General features: G+C 47.6%; 1 protein-coding gene across 7 annotated transcripts in view; it reads right to left on the bottom strand.

The window, feature by feature from the left end:
• EP300 (EP300 lysine acetyltransferase) overlaps positions 1 to 22,268 on the bottom strand; it is a 561,889-nt gene that overhangs the window by 304,926 nt on the left and 234,695 nt on the right. For all 7 annotated transcript variants that reach the window (XM_078640667.1, XM_078640674.1, XM_078640679.1 and 4 more), the window contains exon 10: positions 17,161 to 17,335. In XM_078640667.1, the coding sequence (XP_078496793.1) occupies positions 17,161 to 17,335 (175 nt within the window). The remainder of the gene's footprint in view (positions 1 to 17,160; positions 17,336 to 22,268) is intronic.

Genomic DNA, 22,268 nt, shown 5'->3' with positions numbered 1-22,268 from the left:
TTGGGTGAATATGAGGTTGTCACCAGGCGGGTGATAGATGAGATGTAAAGCACAAGCTTGTTTGCCCTCGCTGGTGATGTCGAGGCAGAGGAGTTCACTGGAGGGGAAGGAGGGGGGGGTGATTTTAGTAACGGAGAGGTTGCTCCTAAAAATGCATGCAATTCCCCCGCCCGTCTTGCCAGGAGACCTGTCCAGCCTAATGATGTGATAATTGGGGGGGACTAGTATGTCCATAATCGGGGTAGAGGCTTCAGTAAGCCACGTTTCCGTTAGAATGGCTAGGTCCAGATCCCTAGCTGAGACGAGATCAGCGATGTCGGAGGAGTGTCTCTGGGCCGATCTGCAGTTGAGTAGGATGCATTTGAGTTTGGGAGAGAGAAGGGTGGTCGAGCTTTCTAGTGTGAGGGGAACTTTTCTGAGGTTGTTAGGGACGGAACCTCTATTGTTGAGTGTTGGGAGCCTCAGAGGGTTTGTAAGAATTGTGGGTATGGGGATGTGTGCGTTGGATGTGTGTGTTACCGGACCTGGGCCATAGGAGCGTAGTAGAGAGCATAATTCACGGTCCGACAATGGGTTGAGGACACGCCGGGGGCGGTGGGCGTTAGTGCGAACGGGGATAGTCGGCCAGCGCGGGTGTCGTTGGAGGCGAGGGTATGTAGGGAGGGTGCGTCGATTGTAGGGTAGAGGGATGGTGGGAGGTAGACTGGGCTGTGAGGAGAGAAGCTCTTTGATTGCGTGGACATCTTTTTTGATTTGTATCTTGCGTGCATCTTGTCTGCTCCCCTCCGGGATGAGGTCCATTAGCCCTGCAATGTCAGACCACATCTGGCGGTCATAGCGGCCAATAACGGCTACAGCATTCGCTGCTCTGATAGTTACAGCTGCCATAGAAGAAAATCCTTTTGCCAAGAATGTCCATTGTACACCCTTCCTTATCAGGAGGGGTAGTAACCGGAGTAGCCGGGTTTTTAGAATGTCTTTGTGCAGCCTGAGAGATGACCGAGTCTGCCTTAGGATGTCCAATAAGGCAAGATGGGGAATCATCCAGAGCTCTATACTTAGTTTCCACGCAAGGTAGAAGTGGTGGACGCCGGTGTATTCATAATTTATATGCCCTCCTGCCACATATGTTCAATGATAGGTAAGGAGTGCATCACTTTCAGTGTGCCCTCCTTTAAATCGTATAGGAAGCACTCAGTTTACTTCACAGTCATGGGCTGATGAAACCGGTTGGCTGCCCTCTGCATTTATTTGTGAACAAACACCCCCCCCCCCACACCCCCCCCCATATCCTCTGGAGAGAATGACGGAAGGTGTGGAGGAGTGGATGGTGTAGGAATCACCTAGTCATCCCAAGGATCAGGGGCAGATATTGGATCTGGCAGTTCACCTTCTACCTCTTCTTCAGAGGAGGAAGTGTTGTGTGCTCCGTGGTCAATTGCCCCTGAGCCCGATGTGCTCGGCAGTTGAGGACCTAGTGTTCCTGTAGGTTCTTCCACGTGAGGAACCAGATTCCCTGATTGATGTTGAGTAGGGGGGAATCTTTGTTTATAATCTGCTAACATGGCTTGAAGGTCCTCAATTAATGATGGCGGTAAATGTGCTGTGTCCCTGGGACAGAAATTAAATTGGTAACTATGAAGTGGCATATACCCTTGTCGGTAATACTGCGCGTCTTCTTGAAAATCTTAATTCTCATCATCTTGCTGGCACTGCACATGAAGCTCAGATGGGATGTGAGCTACACCATATAGGCTATTATCATCCTCCTCTCTCTGTGCACACTATACCTCACTTTGGTATAGTATATATAGAGCCAGCTTCCTATACCGCTGGCTACCTTTGGGGTTGCACTGGACTGTGCACACTAAACCTCAGTTTGGTATAGTATATACAGAGCCAGCTTCCAACAGTGCCCACATCAGGGTCGGTAGGTTTTCAGGGGGCACCTCTGGGTACATGTTATAATAAATCATACACTGGCATTGGTGTGGTTTATTACAAGGAGCTGTTTGGTATTAAACACTCCTGGGTTCAGTGAAGCCATCATGGTGCTGTGGAACATGAGTTGTCAAGATCCCAACCCATGTACTCTTTATGACTTCCCTGGCACTTAGACTATTAGGGAATAGACCCTAATACTGTTGGGGCATATCTGCTCATGCAGATATCCTCACACCTGGGATATAGTAAAACCTCCCTTAAGGCTGGTAAAGCCTGCTAGAGGGGTGACTTACCTATATCTTAGGCAGTGCTAGATGGCATGCCATACAGGCAGTGTGCCATGTCGACTTGGTCAGTTTTTTACCTCACAGGGGCATGCAAGCTGCAGGGGCAGTTGCATGGTCCTAGTGAGGGGGTCTCAGGGGACTGTCTTCAGCCTCCAGGCCCTAAGTACTTAAGGTAGAACTTACTAGGGACTTACGGAGGGGGGGGGCGCAAAAGTACCAATTGTCAACATATTTCTAGGGAATGAACACTGGTACTAGAAACCTGGACAGCAGGGACAGAGCTATCTACAAGGTTGCATCAAAAGCCAGGCCATAAGTGTGTGTGTGTGTGTGTGTGTGTGTGTGTGTGTGTGTGTGTGGGGGGGGGGGGGGGGCAGGGGGGCACTGCACAGAAGGAAAATGCTACTTACCCAGTATTCATCTGTTCTTGGCATATAGAGCTGTGGAGTCATGCTATGCATAGATTCCCATTCAGTGTTGGGTCTGGATGTTTGCACTTTGTTTTTCTTCGATTTTGATATTCATGCAATCTGGGGGAAAACTGAGGTAGCCACATTGTTGGACTTGGCCCTTTTCACGGAAATTTTTTGCTTTTTGCTTCCCCGAATTCTGGATGTTCCCCCCTTGTAATGTAGTTGTATAGGCCCTGTGAGGTTAAAATGCCCTGTGTATTATTAAAATCAATGTTAGGTACAGGTGCTCTCTACCCTCACATGGCTGCCATAGGCCCCTGCTACTGCAGCGTGGTCTTGTTAAGGCGCATTCTAGTTGCCAGGAGCTGGCAGGGACTCTAAACATTGTTGCCATTCCAGCCTGCCTTGCCTGCCCACAGTTAGAGTAGGGAAGCTCCTGGCACCTTCTAGAATAGGGGCAGAGCCTATTTTTGCCACCTTGGAGGGTGGTCACCTGACCTGGGCCTATAAAAGGAAAGGGAGGGAAACTTTCCAGTTAGTTGGGGAATCACTGACCTGGGGGACCCACGCAGGAGATTTAGGCGGTAGGGCCTAGTCAGGGACTTATGCCACTGAGAGTGACAGGGTGTAGCCGCTTAAGTTGAGTGAGGTGCCCTGAACTAACCCACTGATCTGGCCCGGCGGGAGGAGAACCCAGGGACCATCTACAGTGACCTGCTGACAAGCCCCCAACTCAACCCCCTTCAAGAAACCAAGCAACTGCTATTTACAAGGGCGCCAAAACCATGCAGCGCTAAGAAGACACCTAACTACCACAGGACTGCTGTGGATCCACCAGGTACTGGGCTGTATTACTTCTGCACCCCTTAATCCTGTCCTGGACCCCCTTTGCTATCCTGCCACTGTCGTGTGGCCTGTCCCGCCCTGCCTACCCAGCGCTCTTCTACTGTGCCTCCCTCTAAAAGCGCAGGGATCTGCCTTACAAGCGCTATAACTCGCCCCAGACACTGGACTGCCACGGGCTATTGTGGCCAGTACTGCTTCCCCCCCCTCGCGCCTGAAGCGCTGTGGCGCCCGAGACTGGTGAAGCTCTGAGGAGCGCTGTAATTACCCCTCAAACGCTTACCTGTGGTGTCCAGCGAAGCGCTGCTAAATGAAGCGCAGTGATTGCCCCCAGGCGGCCCTCGGTGCCAGGAGAGGGCCGCCGCTGTGTCGTGGTGGGCCGCGTCCGGGCCGATTGTGTGTCGCCCTCGCGGCGGCCCCCGGAGCCTTGGGGAGGCCGCATAGATTCTTAGCAGGCCAGCGCCGTCCTCAGTGCCCCCCTCGGCGGCCCCCGGTACCAGGAGAGGGCCGCCGCTACTTCTGGAGGCCACGCTAGGCGAAGCCATCTAGCCTGCCTCACGTGACGGGGGCGTCGGAAGTGGCTCCGCCCCCGCCACGCTCTGATTGGCTGACAGCGACGCGCGCCCGCAGGCCGCGCTGCTATAGGCGGCTGCGGGAGCGCCCTCACTCCCTATTGGTCCACGGGCGCTGCTAGGCTGAAAGGAAGGCCCGAGACCGGGTGAGGCATCGGCGGGCTCCCGGAGAAGAGTAGGAGCCCTCCCCTTTCCAGACAACGCTGCGCAGCCATTGGCTGCTGCGCCCCAGGAGCTGTTTCCCCATTGGCTGCTGTGCTCGCGCCCCACCCGTGAATCCCGCTGATTGGTCCCAAGCCCGGGACCAAGAAGGGAATCCGGACGAGGCTCAGGAGGAGCCCGAGAGCCCCCACCAGCCTCGGGAGAGACACCAGAGCGGAGCGGGCCCCCCTGGACAGGCCCCATCCCTCTCGAGGCCAGCTGAAATCTTCGCAAGGGCTCCCCGGGGAGCCGAAGAACCCCGGTTAACCCCTGCAGTCGCCGGACCTCACTAGAAGGCTCCAAGAGGAGCCAGAGCCCTCCCTCAGCCCCCTGAGCCTACGCAAGGGTCCGAGAGGCCGAAGGGAAAAAGGTAAACTGTGGTGGGCGGAAGGCCGGAGAAGGCCCCGAGTTCGCCCCTACCAGGGAGTAAGTTGAAGTTGGGCCCTGCTGGCCCTGAGAGCCTGTGAGACTGGAATAACTGTTGTTGGGCCCCGTTGGCCCATGTGTTTCGAACTGGGCCCATTAGCCTCATACAAGGCCTACAGGGTTACAAAGAAAAGTCCATTGCTGGGGAATGAAATGTTTAACCCTTCAACGAGCTGATATAATGACATGCTGGTTTCATGAAATGTTATTTCATGGGTAATGAAATGTTGATGCATACCTAATGAAAGGTTTTTCTTGTGCTAGTTAAATGTTCAACATTTAATGAAAGGGGTAGCCCTGATGAAGAAAATGGTCATGTTTGCCTAATGAGATGTTCCCTCTGATTGAGGACGTTTTACCTTCAGTGACCTGTTCTACTCCTACTCTGGGAAGGGTTGCTACTCCTGCCTAAGGCAGTGTTTCCCGAGGGCCCCTAGTAATATAAAGAAAAGGTTACCCTGGGTAAAGGAGATGTTTACTCTTGCCTGCTGTTACCTGACATAATGAAATGTTTATTCCTGATTAGGAAATGTTTGGGTTTTGCCTAATGTGTAAACTTACCTGATGCCTAGGTTATTCGTTGCTGCATGAAGTCCCTCTGCCTAATGCAAAGTCGAGGGTATCCCTGAGTGCACATAAAAAGGTTATTCTTAGGTAAGGAAGTGTTTACCTTTACCCGATGACAGGCTTATCCCAGTCTAATGACCAGGTTTGATGACAGGGTTGGTTATCCCTGCTTGAGGAGAATGATTATTCATACTTGCCTCAAATGACCTAATGCCATGATTATTCTGGCGTGATGAATTGGTAAGTCTTGCCTAGTGGAAGTATTAATGTTACCTAACGAAATTCTCCTTCTCACCTTAGGCATGGTTTATTGCAGGTTAATGAGATACTAAAGGAAGCCTACAGTCACCGACTGAAGTGTTCACTGCGGTGTAAAGAAACGTTATTTCTTTCCTGACAGGATTATTGCAAGGTGCTGCTTGGATGATGAATGTTTTTCGTTTTACCCCATGAAATGTTCTTGATTAATAGGGGTGCTGCTTTGCTTATTCATGCAGCAGGTAATGTGTGGTTTTCACCCTAACGAAATGTTCTTATTCTCACCCGATGAAAAGTTTTCATTCCTATCTAATGTCCAGGTTGTTCCTGCCAAGGAGTTTACTGAAATGTTCACCCTTGCTTGGTGAGAAGTTAATTGATTTGTCTACTGAAAAGGTTACTTGCCTGATGAGCTGGTTGTCCATGCTAATTCTTTCATGAAATGTTCATTGTTAACTAATGAAATGCTAATTCTCTAATGAAATGTTATTGTAACAGGTTTAATTGATTATTGAACTGCTCCCTTTACTCCCCTCTGATGAAATGCTTTGATGAGTAATTGATACTGTGATTTTCCACCCCGGAACCCTGAGCTTAGATAAAAGTTATTTGATGTTTAATCAAACTCACTGGAGTGGCGTCAGTCATTGCATGCCTTTTATTGTCTCAGTGGTTGTGTGTGCTGTGTAGTCACTTAACACCTAAGCTTTGAGTTGGGAGGGAGGGGGAGTGAGTGAGTGAGTGAGTGAGTGAGTGAGTGAGTGTGTGTGTGTAGTTGCTTCGGACTCTTCCCTTACCGTTGTTGCCTCTGAAACCTCCTCTAAAATAACCTCTTGAAGAGGGGGATAGATTGCTACCCTTGTAAGAGGAGGAGGAGGGGCTTTCGGTTGATAAATTTTTTTAACCACCCCTATAAAAGGAGCAGCAAAAGGAACCTCTAGTAGCAGGCAATTGCAAAGCCGCCATGTATTTTCCAACCTCTGTGTATTTTTTTTCATCTTCTCCAGTGAGGTATCAACCGCTGGGCCAAAGAGATGTTCTTTGTCAAATGGTTGGTTGAGGATGGAGGTTTCCACCTCAGGCTTGAATCCTGAGATTCTCAAACAAGCATGTCTGCGCAGGGAGTACACTGGTTTTTTACTGCACAAGCTGCTGCGTCCAAAGCACACCTGATTGAGGTATTAGTGATACGTTTACCTTCTTGGATAAGGTCATTAGCCTTAGTTTTGAATTTGTCAGGTAAAAATTGCGAGAGTTTTTCTAACTCTTCGTAATGAGCCCTATCATAGCGACTCAACAGAGCTTGAGCGTTGGCAATGCATCAGTGATTAACGGCTTGTGAACCCACTCTTTTGCCCAAGGCATCAATAAGTTTAGACTCCTTATCAGGAGGAGACGTCTCACCTGTGGTGAGGTAGCACTCTTGCAAGCATTGGAAACCACAAGAGTCTTGAGGAAATTGACCTTTGATGTAAACAGGGTTGGTGGGTGAAGGTTTATATTTTTTTTTCCACTCTAGGTGTAATTATTCTTGCTTTCACAGGATCTTTAAATATCTTGTCTGTGTGTTTCAACATACCCTTTAGCATAGGTAAGATGTGGGTGGCTCTGAGAGGATTAAGTGTCTTCAAGAGAAAATCCTCTTCTAAAGGCTCTTTATGCAACTCCACCCCGTGATACTGAGCAGCCCTGTTAAGGAACTCAATGTACCAAATGTTCTCATCAGGTGGGGAAGGTCTAGACGGATACAAATAAGGGTAATTATCTGGGCCTATGTCAGTGCCAATCCTCCCACTGGTCAATGCCCTGTGGCCTATCCTGATCTTCATCCTCATTTCAGTTATCCTGTGGGTCTAGTCTAAGTGGTGGTGAATTTAATGGTGTAATAAGTAAATTGGGATCAGAGCAGGAAGGAGGTGGAATGTAAGGTGGAGAAGGGTTAGTGCCCACACTTTTGCTTTTGAGAGGAATGTGGTAGTCCAGTCTGGTCCATTGGCTAATCTATCTCCAATTTTTTGGGAAGAGTGGCATGGATATGTCCTGCATAAGGATTGACTACAAGTTTTTTCTGCTTTGGGTCCAAAGGCGGGACATCGGGTCGAGGCTCTTTAGACAGAGTATCTTTAGTTGTTTGTTTCGGCGAAGGTTTTTGCTCAGACTGTTTCGGCGTCTGAGGTTTCGTCTCAGAGCCTTTCGGTGTCGAAGGTAGAGTATTCGACAATGGTGGAATTGTGACCGTCACATGCTTAGATTTAGGCTTCGGTGCCGAAGGGGGTTTTGCGGCACCGTAGTGGGGCCGACTCGAGCCCAAGCCGGAAGGCTTCTCTTTATTTCAGAGCCGGGCCCGAGGGCGGGGCATCGGAAACCATTTGTCGGTGCAGACCTTGGCCCGAAGGCAGAGGAGGGACTGGAGCCTTTGTCTTTGGTTGCTGAGAGGGCAAAGAGGTATCTTTACTCACAGTACGTCGACACCCAGTAACTTGCTCTTCTTCTTCCATGTCGGCGTCGACTTTGGACACTGAGAAATGTTCTTCCTCTTCGGCTCCTTAAACTTGCTGTTCTGTGTCAGAATCTTCCCCGAAGAGGTCCTGTGAGAACCCGCTCTGGTGTTGCATCTCGTGGCATCGAGCCAGACGGTCACAAAGTGTCCTTTTCAATCGAAATGATAGACTAGCGTCGCATTCGTTCTCGTTGTATTCAGGGGACAGGCAGAATTTGCTCACTTCGTGCAAGTCAGTGCGTGGAAGTTTTGCACGACACCTGGGACAGAACATGAAGGGAGTCAGTTCCACTTACTGCTAGTGCGGTCAGCACAGGTAGGCCCAAAGGCCTGTCACGAGTTTTCAGATCAAAGTTTTTTCGAGGTGAGAAGATACGCGACCAATGTAGAACCGCGTTCGATAACAATACCGCGAGTCACCTACCTCGTGACTGGAAAGACTCCTGGCCCAACACTAGATGGCGACCCATGCGTGGCAATGATCTACAGCTCATATGCCTCGAAAGTAGCACTTCCTGCTCGAGTCATGCGAGTTGTAGATCACATCCTGTGCATAGTCTATAAAGCAGTTATCTCCCAAAGCGGTGGGTAACCTGTTGCGGTGGTCTGAAATAGGGTACGTTAAATTGACTGGCCCACTCTAGCTTGCTGTCTTGCTAACACATCTACACAATAGTGTTTTATGAATATATGAGGTGTACACCATGTTGCAGCTTTGCAGATATCTATGGATATATTTCCGAAGAATGCATTAGAAGACGCTTGTTTGCATGTGGAGAGTACTCTAGGGGAAATTGTTGGTGTTTTTTTCGCTTTTGAATAGCATATTTGAATGCACTTGACTATCCGCCTTGCAATGCCCGATTTTGATATAGGATTGCCTTTATGTGGTGGAGCAAAAGCGACAAATAGTTGTTTTGTGTTGCGGTAAGGTTTCGTCCTTTCTATATAGTAAAGAATTGCTCTTTTCACATCTGAAGTGTGTAAAGCACGTTCTGCCACAGAATCTGGTTGAGGGAAGATGACCAGCAACTCAACAGATTGGTTGATATGAAGGGCAGAAATGACCCTTGGTAGAAATTTAGGATAGGACCGAAGAACTGTTTTGGTGTATTTGTAAGAATGGTTCTTCTATGGTTAGTGCCTGAAGCTCACCCACTCTCCTCAGAGATGTGATCGCTATAAGGAAAGCTACCTACCTAGTGAGAAATTGTATTTCACATCTATGCAATGGCTCAAAGGGTGGACCCATTAGCCTGGTGAAGACAATGTTGAGATTCCACACTGGAGCAGGTGGAAGTCTTGGAGGAATGATTTTTTTAAGCCCCTCCATAAATGCTTTGATGACAGGCACTCTAAAAAGAGACATATGTCTGTTCTGTAGATATGCAGCTATTGCAGCAAGATGTAAGTGTATGAAGAATACGCTAAATTGGAACGCTGCAGATGTAGTAAATAGCAAATGATGTTTTGACTTGAAGCGTCCAGTGGATCTATTTGATTATTATTGCAGTATATCACAAATCGCTTCCACTTCGTTGCATAGCATGCCCGGGTGATAGGACGTCTAGCCTCTGATAATTTTCATGCAGTCTGGCGGAAGATTAAGGTAGCCAACTTCTAAGATTTCAGGTGCCAGGTCGCAAGATAGAGATGGCTGGGATTTTGAGGTCTTATCTCTCCATGGCTCTGAGTGAAAAGATTGGGAGTGAGGTGTAGTTTTTGGTGAAGAACCACTGAGAGCTCCAACAGGGGTGTGTACCAGGGTTGTTGGACCATTTGGGAGCAACTAGGATTAATGTCAGGGACGAATGTCTGAGCTTCCGAACCACGAATGGAATGAGTGGGAGGGACGGAAAAGTGTAGGCAAATATCCCTGACCAATTCATCCATAGTGCATTGCCCTTAGACAATGGATGTGGATGTCTGGATGTGAAGCTTGGGCATTTTGCCTTTATGTTTGTGGCAAACAGATCTATGTCCGGAAAACCCCACATTTAGAAAACTGGGATGAGAACTTGAGGGTGGAGTTCCCATTCGTGGATCTGTTGTCTTTGACGACTGAGCAGATCTGCAATCCAATTGTTCACTCCTGTTAGGTGTTCTGCAAGGAGAAACATATTGTGATGTATGGCCCATCGCCAGATGTCCTGTGCTAGTTGTGACAGCTGAAGAGTGTGTGTTTGCCCCCCTCACCCTGTCCCCCTCTTATTTTTGTATGTAGCACATTGCTGTCATGTGGTCTGTACAGATCAGGACAGCTTGGCCTACTAGATGAACTTGAAACGCTTAGAGCACTAGAAAAACTGCAAGCAGCTCTAGATGGTTTAAGTGGAGCTGCTTTTGCTGCAGGCTCCACATGCTCTGAATTGTATGTGTCTGGAGATGAGCTCCTTAAACAGTTAGCGATGCGTCTGTTGTTAGCACTATCTGTGGAACAGTCTATGAAGGGCCGCCCTTTTGAAAGGTTTTGTGTACTCCACCACTGCAGAGAGCGATGGGTGAGTTCGTCCACCAACACTTGATCTGATAACAGACCCTGAGCGTGGTTCCACTGGCGTGCTAAACAGTCCTGAAGGGGACGCATGTGAAGTCTTGTGTAAGGAACTATTAGTATACAAGATGCCATCATCCCTAATAACTGTATGAACACTATAGCTGGCAATGAGTGTTCAGGCTGAAACTGGCAGAGTAGAACCTGCATGTTCCGGATTCTGATCGGTCTGAGGTAGGCCAAAGCTTTTTGTAAATCTATTGTGGCTCCCAGATATGCCTGTGTGTTGGATGGATGTAGATGGTACTGTGAATCCAAGATCGTGGAGCAAGTGCAATGGTTTGTGAGTGTGGCGGAGACAGCTTCCTTGCGAGCAGGCTCTCATGAGCAAATCGTCCAGATATGGGAAGACGTGAATGTGTAGTCTTCGAAGATGAGCTGCGACTACTGCTAAGCACTTGGTGGAAACTCTGGGTGCGGTAGTTACCCCAAATGGGAGCACCTTGAAATTATAGTGCTGGCCTGCTACTACAAACCTGAGGTATTTGCAGTGAGCAGGATGTATTGGGATATGTAAATAGGCGTCCTTTAAGTCCAGAGTGGACAGAAAGTTGCCTTGTTGAAGGAGCAGGAGCGCTTGAGACTGACCATGTGAAAGTGGTCCGACTGAATGTATAGATTTAGTACTCTGAGGTTTAGTATAGGCCTGAGAGAGCTGTCCTATTTGGGAATTAAGAAGTACAGGCACTATACTCCGGTCCCTTGATGTTTTAATGGGACTGGTTCTATCGCTCCTTTCCCCAACAGAGAGGAGAATTTTTTTTTAGATTGGTAAGATGTTCCTGTGACACTGCGTGTGATCTTGGAAGAATGTTTGGGGCAGTGTCTGTAAGTCCCAGGCAGTAACACTATTGGATAATTTGTAAAACCCATTTGTCTGAGGTGATGTGTTCCAGACAGGGAGAAATTGAGAGAGATGTCCCCCTACAGGAGTGGAATGGTCGGGGGTAGTGAAAGGAAGTCACTGTTATTTGCGGGGAAGTGCGTGTGGAGTTGCCTCCGCCTCTTCCCTTTGTTTTCTCTAAAACCTCCTCCAAAATAGCCTCTTGATGGGGCGATTGGTTGTTGCCCTTGTAAGTGGAGGAGGTTTTTTCTGCGGCAATATTTTTGTTGCCACCCTTGTAAAAGGAGCGTTGAAAGAAACCCCTACTCGCAGGTAACTGTAAAGCCCCCATGGACTTTGTGACCTCAGTGTCCTCCATTAATTCTTGCGAGGTGTCAACTGCTGGAACCTAGAGGTGTCCCTTATCAAAGGACTCATTGAAAATGGAGGCCTGTACCTCAGGTTTAAAAGCTGAAATTCTCAACCATGAGTGTCTATGTAGCAGTACGCTGGTGCTAACTGCCCGTGCTACTGTGTCTGCTGCATCTAATGCACACTTGATGGAGGCATTGGTTATAAGTTTGCCCTCCTGAATAAGATCATTTGCCTTAGATTTGTGCTTATGAGGCAGAAATTGCATACGTTTTTCTAGCTCATCGTAATGAGCCCTATCATATCTGGCTAGCAAAGCCTTAGCATTAGCAATGCGCAAGTGATTAGCTTCTTGTGAGGGTACTCTTTTGCCAGAGGCATAAATTAACTTGGACTCCTTATCAGGAAGAGGGGCCTCACCTGTGGTCTTAGATTCAGCTCTCTTACGAGCATTAGAAACCACAAGAGTCTAAGGGCAGCTGACCCTTGATGTAGGCAGGGTCAGTAGGTGCTGGCTCACATTTCTTCTCATCCGTCGGCGTAATGATTCTGGCCCTTACAAGATCTTTAAAAACATCTGTATGCTTAAGCATCCCCTTACGCATTGGTAGTGTATGTGTAGTTTTCTGAGTGGAGCTAAGGTCTCAAACAAGAAGTCCTCCTCTAAAGCCTCCTTACGTAATTCCACCCCATGGTAATAAGCAGCCCTGTTAAGTAGATCAATGTAGCCTATATTGTCGCCAGGTGGTGATTACCTGAACGGGTACAAGTCAGGGTCAGTATCTGTGTGTGGATCAGTATCTGTGTGTGGATCAGTATCATAATCCTCCCATGGGTCAACATCTTGTGGCCTATCCTCATCTCCATCCCCATCCCCTTCATCCTGTGGGACAGGTGGTGGTGGTGAATTAGTGGGTGTGATGAGTAATTAAGGATTAGTAAGTGAAGGAGGTGGCACATGGTTGTGATGGGTTTGTACCAATATTCCTTTTTTTCAGGGGCATGTGGTGCTCATTCAGTTGGCCCAATTTCCTTTTTTCAGGCAATTTAGCATGAATATGTCCAGTATCTGGTTAATAACCAGTTCTTTATGTTTCGGATCCGAAGGTGGAACATGGGACTGAGACTCTTTTGGCGGAGTCTTTATCTTTATTTGCGTTTCTTGGCTTAGAAAGTTTCACCTCCCGACCCTTCGGTACCATTGATTTAGGCTTCAACAAAGATGGAATGTGGACAAGGACGTGCTTTGATTTCGGCGCTGAGGATTTCGGCTATGCGCCGGCATGGGGCAGACTCGAGCCGGAAGGCTTTTCTTTGTGTTTCGGCGCCAGGCTCGTGGGCAGGGTGCCCAAAACTTTCTCTGTGCCGCCCTTGGCCCGCAGGCAGAAGGACCAGAGCCTTTTTTTGCGTTTGTTTGTTGGGGCAAGGGGGTTTCTGTACGCACCGTACGCTGACCCGGTGTGTGTAACATGCTCCTCCTCTTCCATGTCTGAGTCGGCCTCAGACACGGAGACATGAACCTCTTCCTCAGCTCCTTGAGCATGTGTTTCTTCTCAGTCGGAAACTTTGCCTAAGATGTCCGGTGCGGAGCCGCCTTGGTATTGCATCTCGTGACGTCGAGCCCGAGGTCATAAAGCGTGGTCTTTGATCTAAACGATCGACACTCGTCGCCTTTTTCATAGTTTTCCGGGGACAAACAGATTGCACACTTAGTGCAGGTCAGTGGGCGGAAACTTGGCACAACACCCGGGACAGAGCTTGATTGGAGTCAGTTCCATCAACTGCTAGCAAGCCCGGCGTGGGCAGTCCCAACGGCCCTCCACGAGTTTTCCAATCGAAGATGTCTGATTAGAAATGATATGTGGAGAATGGGAAACGCGATCGAGAAACAATACCATCGAGGGTAGTGGATTGAGAGTTAAAGGGCACTCAAGAAACGGTGCCGAACATGAGCGCAGCAATTCCCATCTGAACCCGATGGCGGAAAAAAAAACCAATGGAGTCGATGCCCATGCTCACTATCACCGAAAAGAGTTGCCGCCTACCTTGTGACTGGAAGAGACTTCGAACAAAAACAAAGTGCAAACATTCGGACCCAACACTAGATGGTGGGCTCTGCACAGCATGTGATCTTCAGCTCACATGCCTCAAACCCCCATTTTCTCACAACCATGCTTTTCTTTCGGTGCCGAAACAGATGACCGAGGGATTCTGGTCCTCACTTTGGAGGTGGAGGCCCCTACTGAACGTCAAACATTCGGGCGGAGGACGAGGCTTCAGAGTCAATTTTTCAGTGAGCACCATGGTCTTTTTCCAGGGGCGGGCTGAAAGCAGTCTTTTCGGACAGCAACAATGTTTTGGGCTTTGGTTCAGGGATAAGTGTACTCAATGTTCGATGCTTCTGTGCCGGCTGGAGGGTTTCAGAATCTTGTTTGAAGTCAGACACTGAATCATATAGCGACAGTGATTCCTCTTGTGCAGCCGATGTTACCTACCGTCCTCTTGTGGTCGACCGAAAATATTGGGTAAATCTTCCACTTGTTTCCGCTGCATCTCTTGGTATCTGGCGTGTCGATCTCTTAAGATTTTTCTTCAATTGAAATGACTTACAAGCTTCACAGCTTTCCTCTCGATCAGGCGAGAGGCATAGATTACCGACGGAATGGTGGTCGGTATGGGGATTTTTAGAACGACAATTAGGACAGAACCTGAACGGACTGTGTTCCATTAGCTGGTCATTCTCTGATAAAGACGAAGTGAAAGAGGCACAGGCGGACGCATCCCGAAGGCCTTGAAGGCCGAGAAGGCAACTCGAAAACCCACGATGCAGAAGGGTAACGGCTCGGAAAGGAACAGTAACTACACAATTGAGACAATACCATCAACTTAATGAACTAGCTAACTGAAGAGAGCCCAAAAGAGTCTTAAACCAGAGTTTAAGAGATTACATCCAAAACTGTTGATGGAAAAAAAACAATCTGGCAATGGAGTCTATGAACGTGCGCAGTATTATCAAGGAGTCTCACAGCTTTGTGACTCGATATTGGAACCAAAACAACTTGTAATCATCCAAGCTTAACACTAGATGGCAGACTTATGCACAGCATGTGCATCTACAGGAGACAAGCCTCAAACAAAAAGACTCTTGCAGGTCCAAAGATGCCACCCAGTGTCCTGGATCCAGTTCTGACAGGATTGGAGCATTTAGAACCAGTCTTTCAGAAAGACATTCAGTAGGAAGAGATCCAATTTATGCCTCAGCAGAGTTCCTCTCCCTTCTGCGAACTCAGCACCCATTTGATGGTACAACTTGGCAATAGAAGGTTGACTCCTGCACTATAGCTGCAGAGTGCTCCTTCTAAGTAGCTTCAGTGTTAGAAGGCAGGGATGGAGGAAATGAATGAGAGGGCATAGCCCACTTGTCCAATGTGATGCATCTTCTGCCATGGAGGAAATACCATAATCTGCCTACTACCAGCCAGGCGTGAGCCTAAGCGGAGAGCTAACTGGCGGAACTTTGTAGCCACACCAACAAGTGATAAATAATTGAGAGTATTGCGGTCGCCTTTGATTGAGATTTTTTTCCGTTCCCAAGCTTTTGGCCTCTAAAGGGCTGGGTTGTTTGTTATAATGCAGGCTGGGAGGGCTGGTGTTGTCTTTAAGCTGGCCTCCTGGAAAAGCCTCTGAATATTCTATTGTAGAGGAAAAGCTACTTAGCTGGCATCCGTAGTCTCAATGATCTTGCTGTGACCTGATTCGTGACTGTTCTAGCGCAAAACCAGCTTTTCTCCAAATAAGCTGGAGAATTCAAAGGGCATGTCCATTAAGGCAGATCTCCAGAAAATCCTGCTTGCCGCATCCAGACACCATCTGGGCAAGACGCTGGTGCAATAGCTTTGCCGATCGGGCTTTAGGCAGGTGTGAATGACCATTGAAAACAAAGCACTTTTTTCAGAAGGTAGCCTAGGAGACAAGTCTAGCTCTGTTTTGGGAGATGGGCCTAGAACACAGGCATTCTCCAAGTCTGCAAACAATGGATTCTCACTATAATCCTAGAGAAGAAACATGTCCCCTTCATCGTCATCATCATAGTTATCTTGAGGGACTTTAGTCTCTTCATGCATCGATTCAAACTCAAAACCACCCAAAAAAGTGTGAATCCCCTGCAGATACTGGAGTTGACCCTGGATTGGAATCAGTATGTACAAAAAAAAAAAAAAAGATTGCCCTTTTATAATTTCATAGCATGACATAGGCCTGGATCAGGCACGTATTGTTTCAGAGTAAACGTTTGCTGCTTGAACCGGATCATTGATCAGCACCAGTGGAGTTGGTGTCACTTTAGTACTGATGGAACAGGCATGCACCTTGGCTTCAGGGTCAAAGTGTTTGAGTTGGCACGAGTACGGTGTCTGGTTCTACAGGGGTAGACTGTGCAAGGGACAAACCCACCAACCAAAGTCTGACTTGAGACCAATATGGCTCTGTGGGGCCCCTGAAAGGCTGTCAGAGGGAGCTGGAATAGCACCAAAGACCTGCAGCTTGGCTTCTTTGAAGGCCGCCGTTTACTGTGTGGTTGATAAAAGGCCCGGATAATTTGCATCACACCAGGACCAGCTGCAGCATTGGTATGGATTCAGGCAGGGACCATAAGAGAAGTGCAGTCTATCTTGACGCCATTGCGCCTTCTCAACTGATGTGAACAGGTGTAACAAGGGCGAGTTACGCTTGACTTTCACATTATTTTGTCTACACTTCCTACTTACCAGACTACTTTGACTAGGAAATGGATTTATCACATGAGTAAATTTGGGACTGTTACTAGGGCTGCAACTTTCATCTTCGCCTAAACCTCGCTATGTTCAGCAATGCAGAGTTTTGGATCCAGGTCTCAATTCACCTTCAGGTGCATGAGAGCACACTTGCTGCATGAAAAGCTTGCAGGGAACTGAAGTACAACAAACATACCTTGTCTAGTCCCATGATACATCTGCAACCTGCTGTCTAAGCACAGCTGCAGTTTTCTGTGATGACATCGATCCTTAGCACAAAATGAGAAGTTCTAGGAATTATCCATTGAGGTTGGTAGTGAAGCCCAGAATCTGTGTCGAAGGGCATGAAAAGAAAAGAACAATGTCTGGGTACAAGAGTGGTGCTGTATGCTTTTTCCGACCCACCTCTTACGGGGCAGAACAGAGTCACTGTGGACCCACTGGGTGACACCTACTGACCAGCAGGAGCATTGCGGAAAATTTTTGCCGAATCTAGTCTAACCCTTGTGGATATTCTAACAAGGAAGAATTACCTGTAAAAAAAAAAAATATATATATATATATATATATATCAGAAATGAATGGATTTCAGGACTCAGGGTGTAAAGGTTCACAGATTTATACTTACTAGTAGGTATCCCTTGTGGCGGTTGCCCCATGCCTGCTCCTGGGTTCATCGGAGATGTTGGCATTCCAGGGGCATTAGGCATCATGTTCTGCTTCTGCAACCGCGTCCTTCTTTTCTCCTCTAGCTCCTTCTGAATCTTGTAGATCTTTTCAGCCAGCAAGTGGTAATACTCGGCCTGGGAAGAAAGAATATGGGATAAATCCACAAAGTACACCTCTTTGCAGAGCACCAGACATTCGAGGGACAGCACACCAGCCAACCATGACACTGTTGATTACATGCTTGCAAGAAGGAGAGCCAAGCAAAGATGAAGATTCACACATTTCATGCTCATCACTGTGCAGCACATATTCAATCAGTCAGAATACATAGCTGAGAGGCCACGAATATTGCACAGGAAAACATGTACAAAAGAAGAGCGACAAAGACAGAATGGTATAGAACTCTCATGCACGGCATTGCTGCATTTGAAGCATAAGTACTGAATGAAATAACACACATGTACCTAAGACATCATTCCAAAATCCAGATCTGACATTTGGGGAAACCTACAGTTCAGTTTTTGGGGCAAGTAAATGTTGCCCGAGAGACAGTGGAGAGAGTGTGTGTGTTATTGTAGAAGTAAATCTGAGAGGTGTGGCGCCGCGGCCAGGGCGACTGACGCTGGAATCTGGGGACCACGGTTCGATCCCCGGCTCCGGCGGCAGGTTAGCCCAGCACCATGTGACTCTGGGCAATAGCTCGCTTAATCTTCCCGACGGCCCCCCAGCGCCTAGAGACCCTTACGGGTGATTGTGCGCTTTACAAATGTGGACTTTACTTTACTTTACCTAGAACAGTAAAGTTCTACAGTACAAAATGTGAGACAAATTACCAACATCTATAAATTGTCCATCACTTGACTGAACAAGCATTGGAAATGCAATAGGTCTCGCCTTTGTTTAACTTAAAGCCCTTTGCTTTGCTAATGGTATTGTATTTTAGCTATGTCTTATGGAGTGTTTGTACGTGATATGTTGTGGCTCTATGTTGTGGCTCTATGTTGTTAGAATTGTAATTTAGTTGTGTAGTAGTTTAAAGCATAGCGTTAGTAGGAGAGGCAGCAGTGTTTAAGATTTGGGAATGGAGAATGATTAGAAGAATATCATGAGGATTAATGAAGTTTAGTGAGTAGAATAGCATGCGGATGGAGAAAGGGGCAGGGGAGAATAAATAGAAAGAAAGCTTGAGGAGGCTAGGTAGTTTGTGTATGAAGTGGTGAATGATGTCTAGATACAGTACCAGAACCAGAAACAGTTTGTGTGAAAGAGAAAGAAGGAGAGAGAAGTTTATAAATATAGAAAGTATAAAGAGGTTACGTTTGTGAATGCAGAAGAAACCAAAATAAGGAGAAGAATGTGTTTGTAGTTTGGCTTTTTTTAAAGTTTATTGTAAAGAAATTGTGCTGAAAGAACAGAGCGAGAGTGCTGTGAGAGTAGGAGAGCGAGAGAGGGAGTAGTGTGAGGAGAATAGAAGGGAGATTTTTCTAGATAAACAAGAAATTATTGTGTTTTGTAGTGCATCTTTCAGTCCACTGGGCAAGGTATAAACACCAGATGCTACCATTTCCTATGTTAAAGTGCTGTATTAAAAAAAAACAAGTCTATTGATAGGGAATATACTACTCAATAATAGAACACACATACCATGAACTATATCACCTTTAACTATTTACTTTTTCGTATTTAGCTTACTTTTCATAAAGTCAATATGTGCTCTGATAAAAATTGCCAGTACAGCATTAAGTTTCAGCTCACAGTGGTTCTATTTTATTTCTGGGGGTGTTGTCCGAGTCCTCTGAAAGCATACTTCCAGCGTCCCTCTCTCTTCTTTTTACAGGAGGTCAGGGATGCCCCTATACCCTTCCTCAGCAGGGTTCTAAGATAGCTGCGTATAATTGTGCCCTGAAGGGATCTGGAAGTCTGCGATAGGGATAATAATCCTTTTAGTGCAAGCTTTGTAGTTGTTAGTATGTGTCCCTACCAAGGGAGAGGGATGGCAGGCACATATTTTAAGGAAGAGGCAAAGGTTTGTAAGCGAAAAAATAACCTGAGTGTAGAAGGCTGCTGGCTGACAAAGCCACATTAAGGCAAAAAACAATACTTCTTTCGGCTGTGGAAGACTGCTGGGGAAGCTGCTGAGCTGCCTCTCGCCCTCGCCGAAAATAATGAACTGCTGCTCCAATTTAAATCGGCTGGGATGGGAGGATCAGCCAAAAAACTTTGAAATAGTACTCCTAGTGTGAACAGGGCTGAATCAGCAATAAGAAGGCAATACTTATGAATTGAAATACAAACTGGCATCGCAAACTAATACACGTGCATCACACGAAAAAGTAACTTTGATGTGGGTAAAAGGTATATATTTTCAAGAAAAGAGCATTAACCGCACCTAAGCACTTCCGTAAATTACGTTATTTGCTGTTGTGGCTGGATAAAATAGATGGGCAAACATTACCAGCATACAAAAAAAACGTCCGTCACAGACAGCCACTACGGAGCGTGGATCCTCTGTGCGGCGGAGGGGGCACGCAGCCTAGGCTCTCTGGTGCCACTCCATGTAAGCCAGGTAGACCAACAGTCCACACAGGAAGCTTAAAAATAGCAGTCCTAATGTAAGAGGGCTTTTGAAAAGTAACGGCTTAAGTCAGAGCCAGCAGCTGAGCACAGCAGCCCACATCACCGTAAAGAATTTATTTAATTGTGCGCCTGTCTCCACTGACATTTTCATGCAATTGGTAAATCAGAATGTAAGCTGAAATAGAGCGACGTGTGGGAGGTAGGACGGGGACGCATACATGAACGGCAAAGCAGCGATCGGGGAAAAGATGGCCTACAAAAGACAAACATGACTCCGCACAGCGGCAGTCATGCTGATATAAAATATAATGCGTGGAAAATGCCGTTGTGGCGTCCTTGAAGCGGGCACCGTGCTGATACACAAGCCTGAGGCACACCTATAAGAACAAGTATCGCTAAATAAAGTATGGTCAAATAAACATTATTAGTTAAACCTCACCCACGAGTAAACGCACAGCCCACACACAAACAATGGTTAAAAACAAAAAGTGACAACAGTCATAAATCCTACCGTGTCACACCGCCAGTAAATGATCCTGTCCGGGTGGGCAGGGCCAAAAGAGGGGAGGGTGGCAACCAGGAGATACTACAAAGCCTCCGGTACAATCATCACACTCCATTTAGCATAATTAATGATGTCAAAAGACGCACATCAATGAAAATTACGGGTATAGCAGAAACACAACTTCTGAAACCATATTGATTCCAAGAAGCCCTCGTAGAGCGAGCAGCGCATGCGCGCTGCAATGCCAGGCGAGACCTAAAAATGTCCTTGCTGGCAAGAGTATGGTTTTAGCCTCAATAATACTGGCTTACCAGAGATCGCCCAGTCTATACACCTAAGAAACCTACAACCTTCAACAAAGAACTTACGTGAATCTCAAGCAGATAACCAGGCTTGCAGATAACTAAAAGGTCCTTTTATCGAAAATAGGTCCTTGAACAATATACATAGCTTGTTCAGTTCTTCTCATAGTAGCTACATGCAAAGGAGAATGAAGAGAATAAGGAGAACACAGAGTGCCATCATCCCTAAGTGTAACAGTATCAATGAACTTAAGTGGAGGACTGTGAGAAAGTGCCATCTTTCTTGCATGGGTATGCCCCCACTTTTTGCTGAATGGCTGATGTACTTTGACTGAGTGTGCCCTGGGCTCGTGCCAAACAGGTGCGCCCAGGGCCTTTGTTCCTTCCTTAAAACTGTGTTGAAACTAAAACCCAATTGGCATCTCTGGCCACCTGTCAGCCTTTAATAAATGGTACCCTAGGTACCCAGGGCATGGTCACCAGAGAAGACCCGAGGGCAGCAGCACTTATTGTGCCACCCTTAAGGGCCCTGTACCCTGACACCCTTACACTGCCTTTGCAGGCTGAGTGTCTAAGTACAGAACTAAACAGAGTCGACATGGCACACATCCCTGTGTGCCATGCGCACAAGCTCACTGCCCTGGCATCCATCAGTCACCCCTCTAGCTGGGTGCCCTATGCCAGTGGCGTGGGCACAGGTGCATGAGCCCCGTGCCCCTACAGTACCCAGGGCCATTCCTGGGCATTGTAAGTACAGTGATGTCATTAAAAGTATATGGTGCTGGGAGGTCATTACGAACTCCACAGCACCATAATGGCTACACTGAAGACTGACAAGTTTGATATCAAACTTCTCAGCACATTAAACCCACTATGATGCCAGTGTGGGATTTAATGTAAAATGCATGACAGAGGGCATCTTAGACATGCCTCCTGAAACCTAACCAACTCCCAGTGTCCTGACTGTGTTGCTACCGAGGCTGCCACCACCAGAGTCTGCCGCTCTCAGGGGCCTTGAACAATGCACATCCTGGGACGAGGTGCCAAGCCTCCTACCCCAGGATGGGCAGGGGAAGCTTCAAAGGCATACCGCCTTTTGTGAGCTTCTCCAGGCCACTTGCTGTACTCACTCTGGCGGGAAGAACGGCGGGAAAACCAAAGTGAGGAAAGGGGGTGTGCCAGCCTAAGCCAACCCCATCCCTCAGGTGGGGGAGGCGAGGTGAAGTATGTCTCCGGGCACCGGCCATCTTGAAGATGGGTAGCCCTGCCCAATCACAGCTAGGCTCCTGCCACCTCCCACAGGAGAGGAGCAGGCTAGGGGGTGTACCCACCCAAGGAGAGGGACCCATTGGTCCCTGCCCTTGCCCTACCTGAAAAGCCCCTACATTTAGTATTTAGGGGCACCCTGAAGCTTCCTTCCTCAGATCCCAATTGCAACAACAAGAACACCTGCCAGGCAGCTGCTAACAAAAGGACGACGCCCACTGACTTGGCCCCAGAACCCTACAGGCCTGTTGATCGATGAACCTGTTCCTGTGAAACTCCTGCGGACAGCAACCTCAACAACCCCGGAGGACCTGCCTGCCTTGAACCTTCCAAAAGACTGGGACTCCCACGAGCAGTGGTTCTGCTCCAACAGCAATACCCCTGGTGCCAGCCAGGAACCGTAAATCCAGCCCAATC

This window comes from Lissotriton helveticus, chromosome 1_1, assembly GCF_964261635.1.
Source record: "Lissotriton helveticus chromosome 1_1, aLisHel1.1, whole genome shotgun sequence".
In the NCBI taxonomy this organism is placed as follows: domain Eukaryota; kingdom Metazoa; phylum Chordata; class Amphibia; order Caudata; family Salamandridae; genus Lissotriton; species Lissotriton helveticus.
This window is presented reverse-complemented; position numbering and strand designations above follow the sequence as displayed.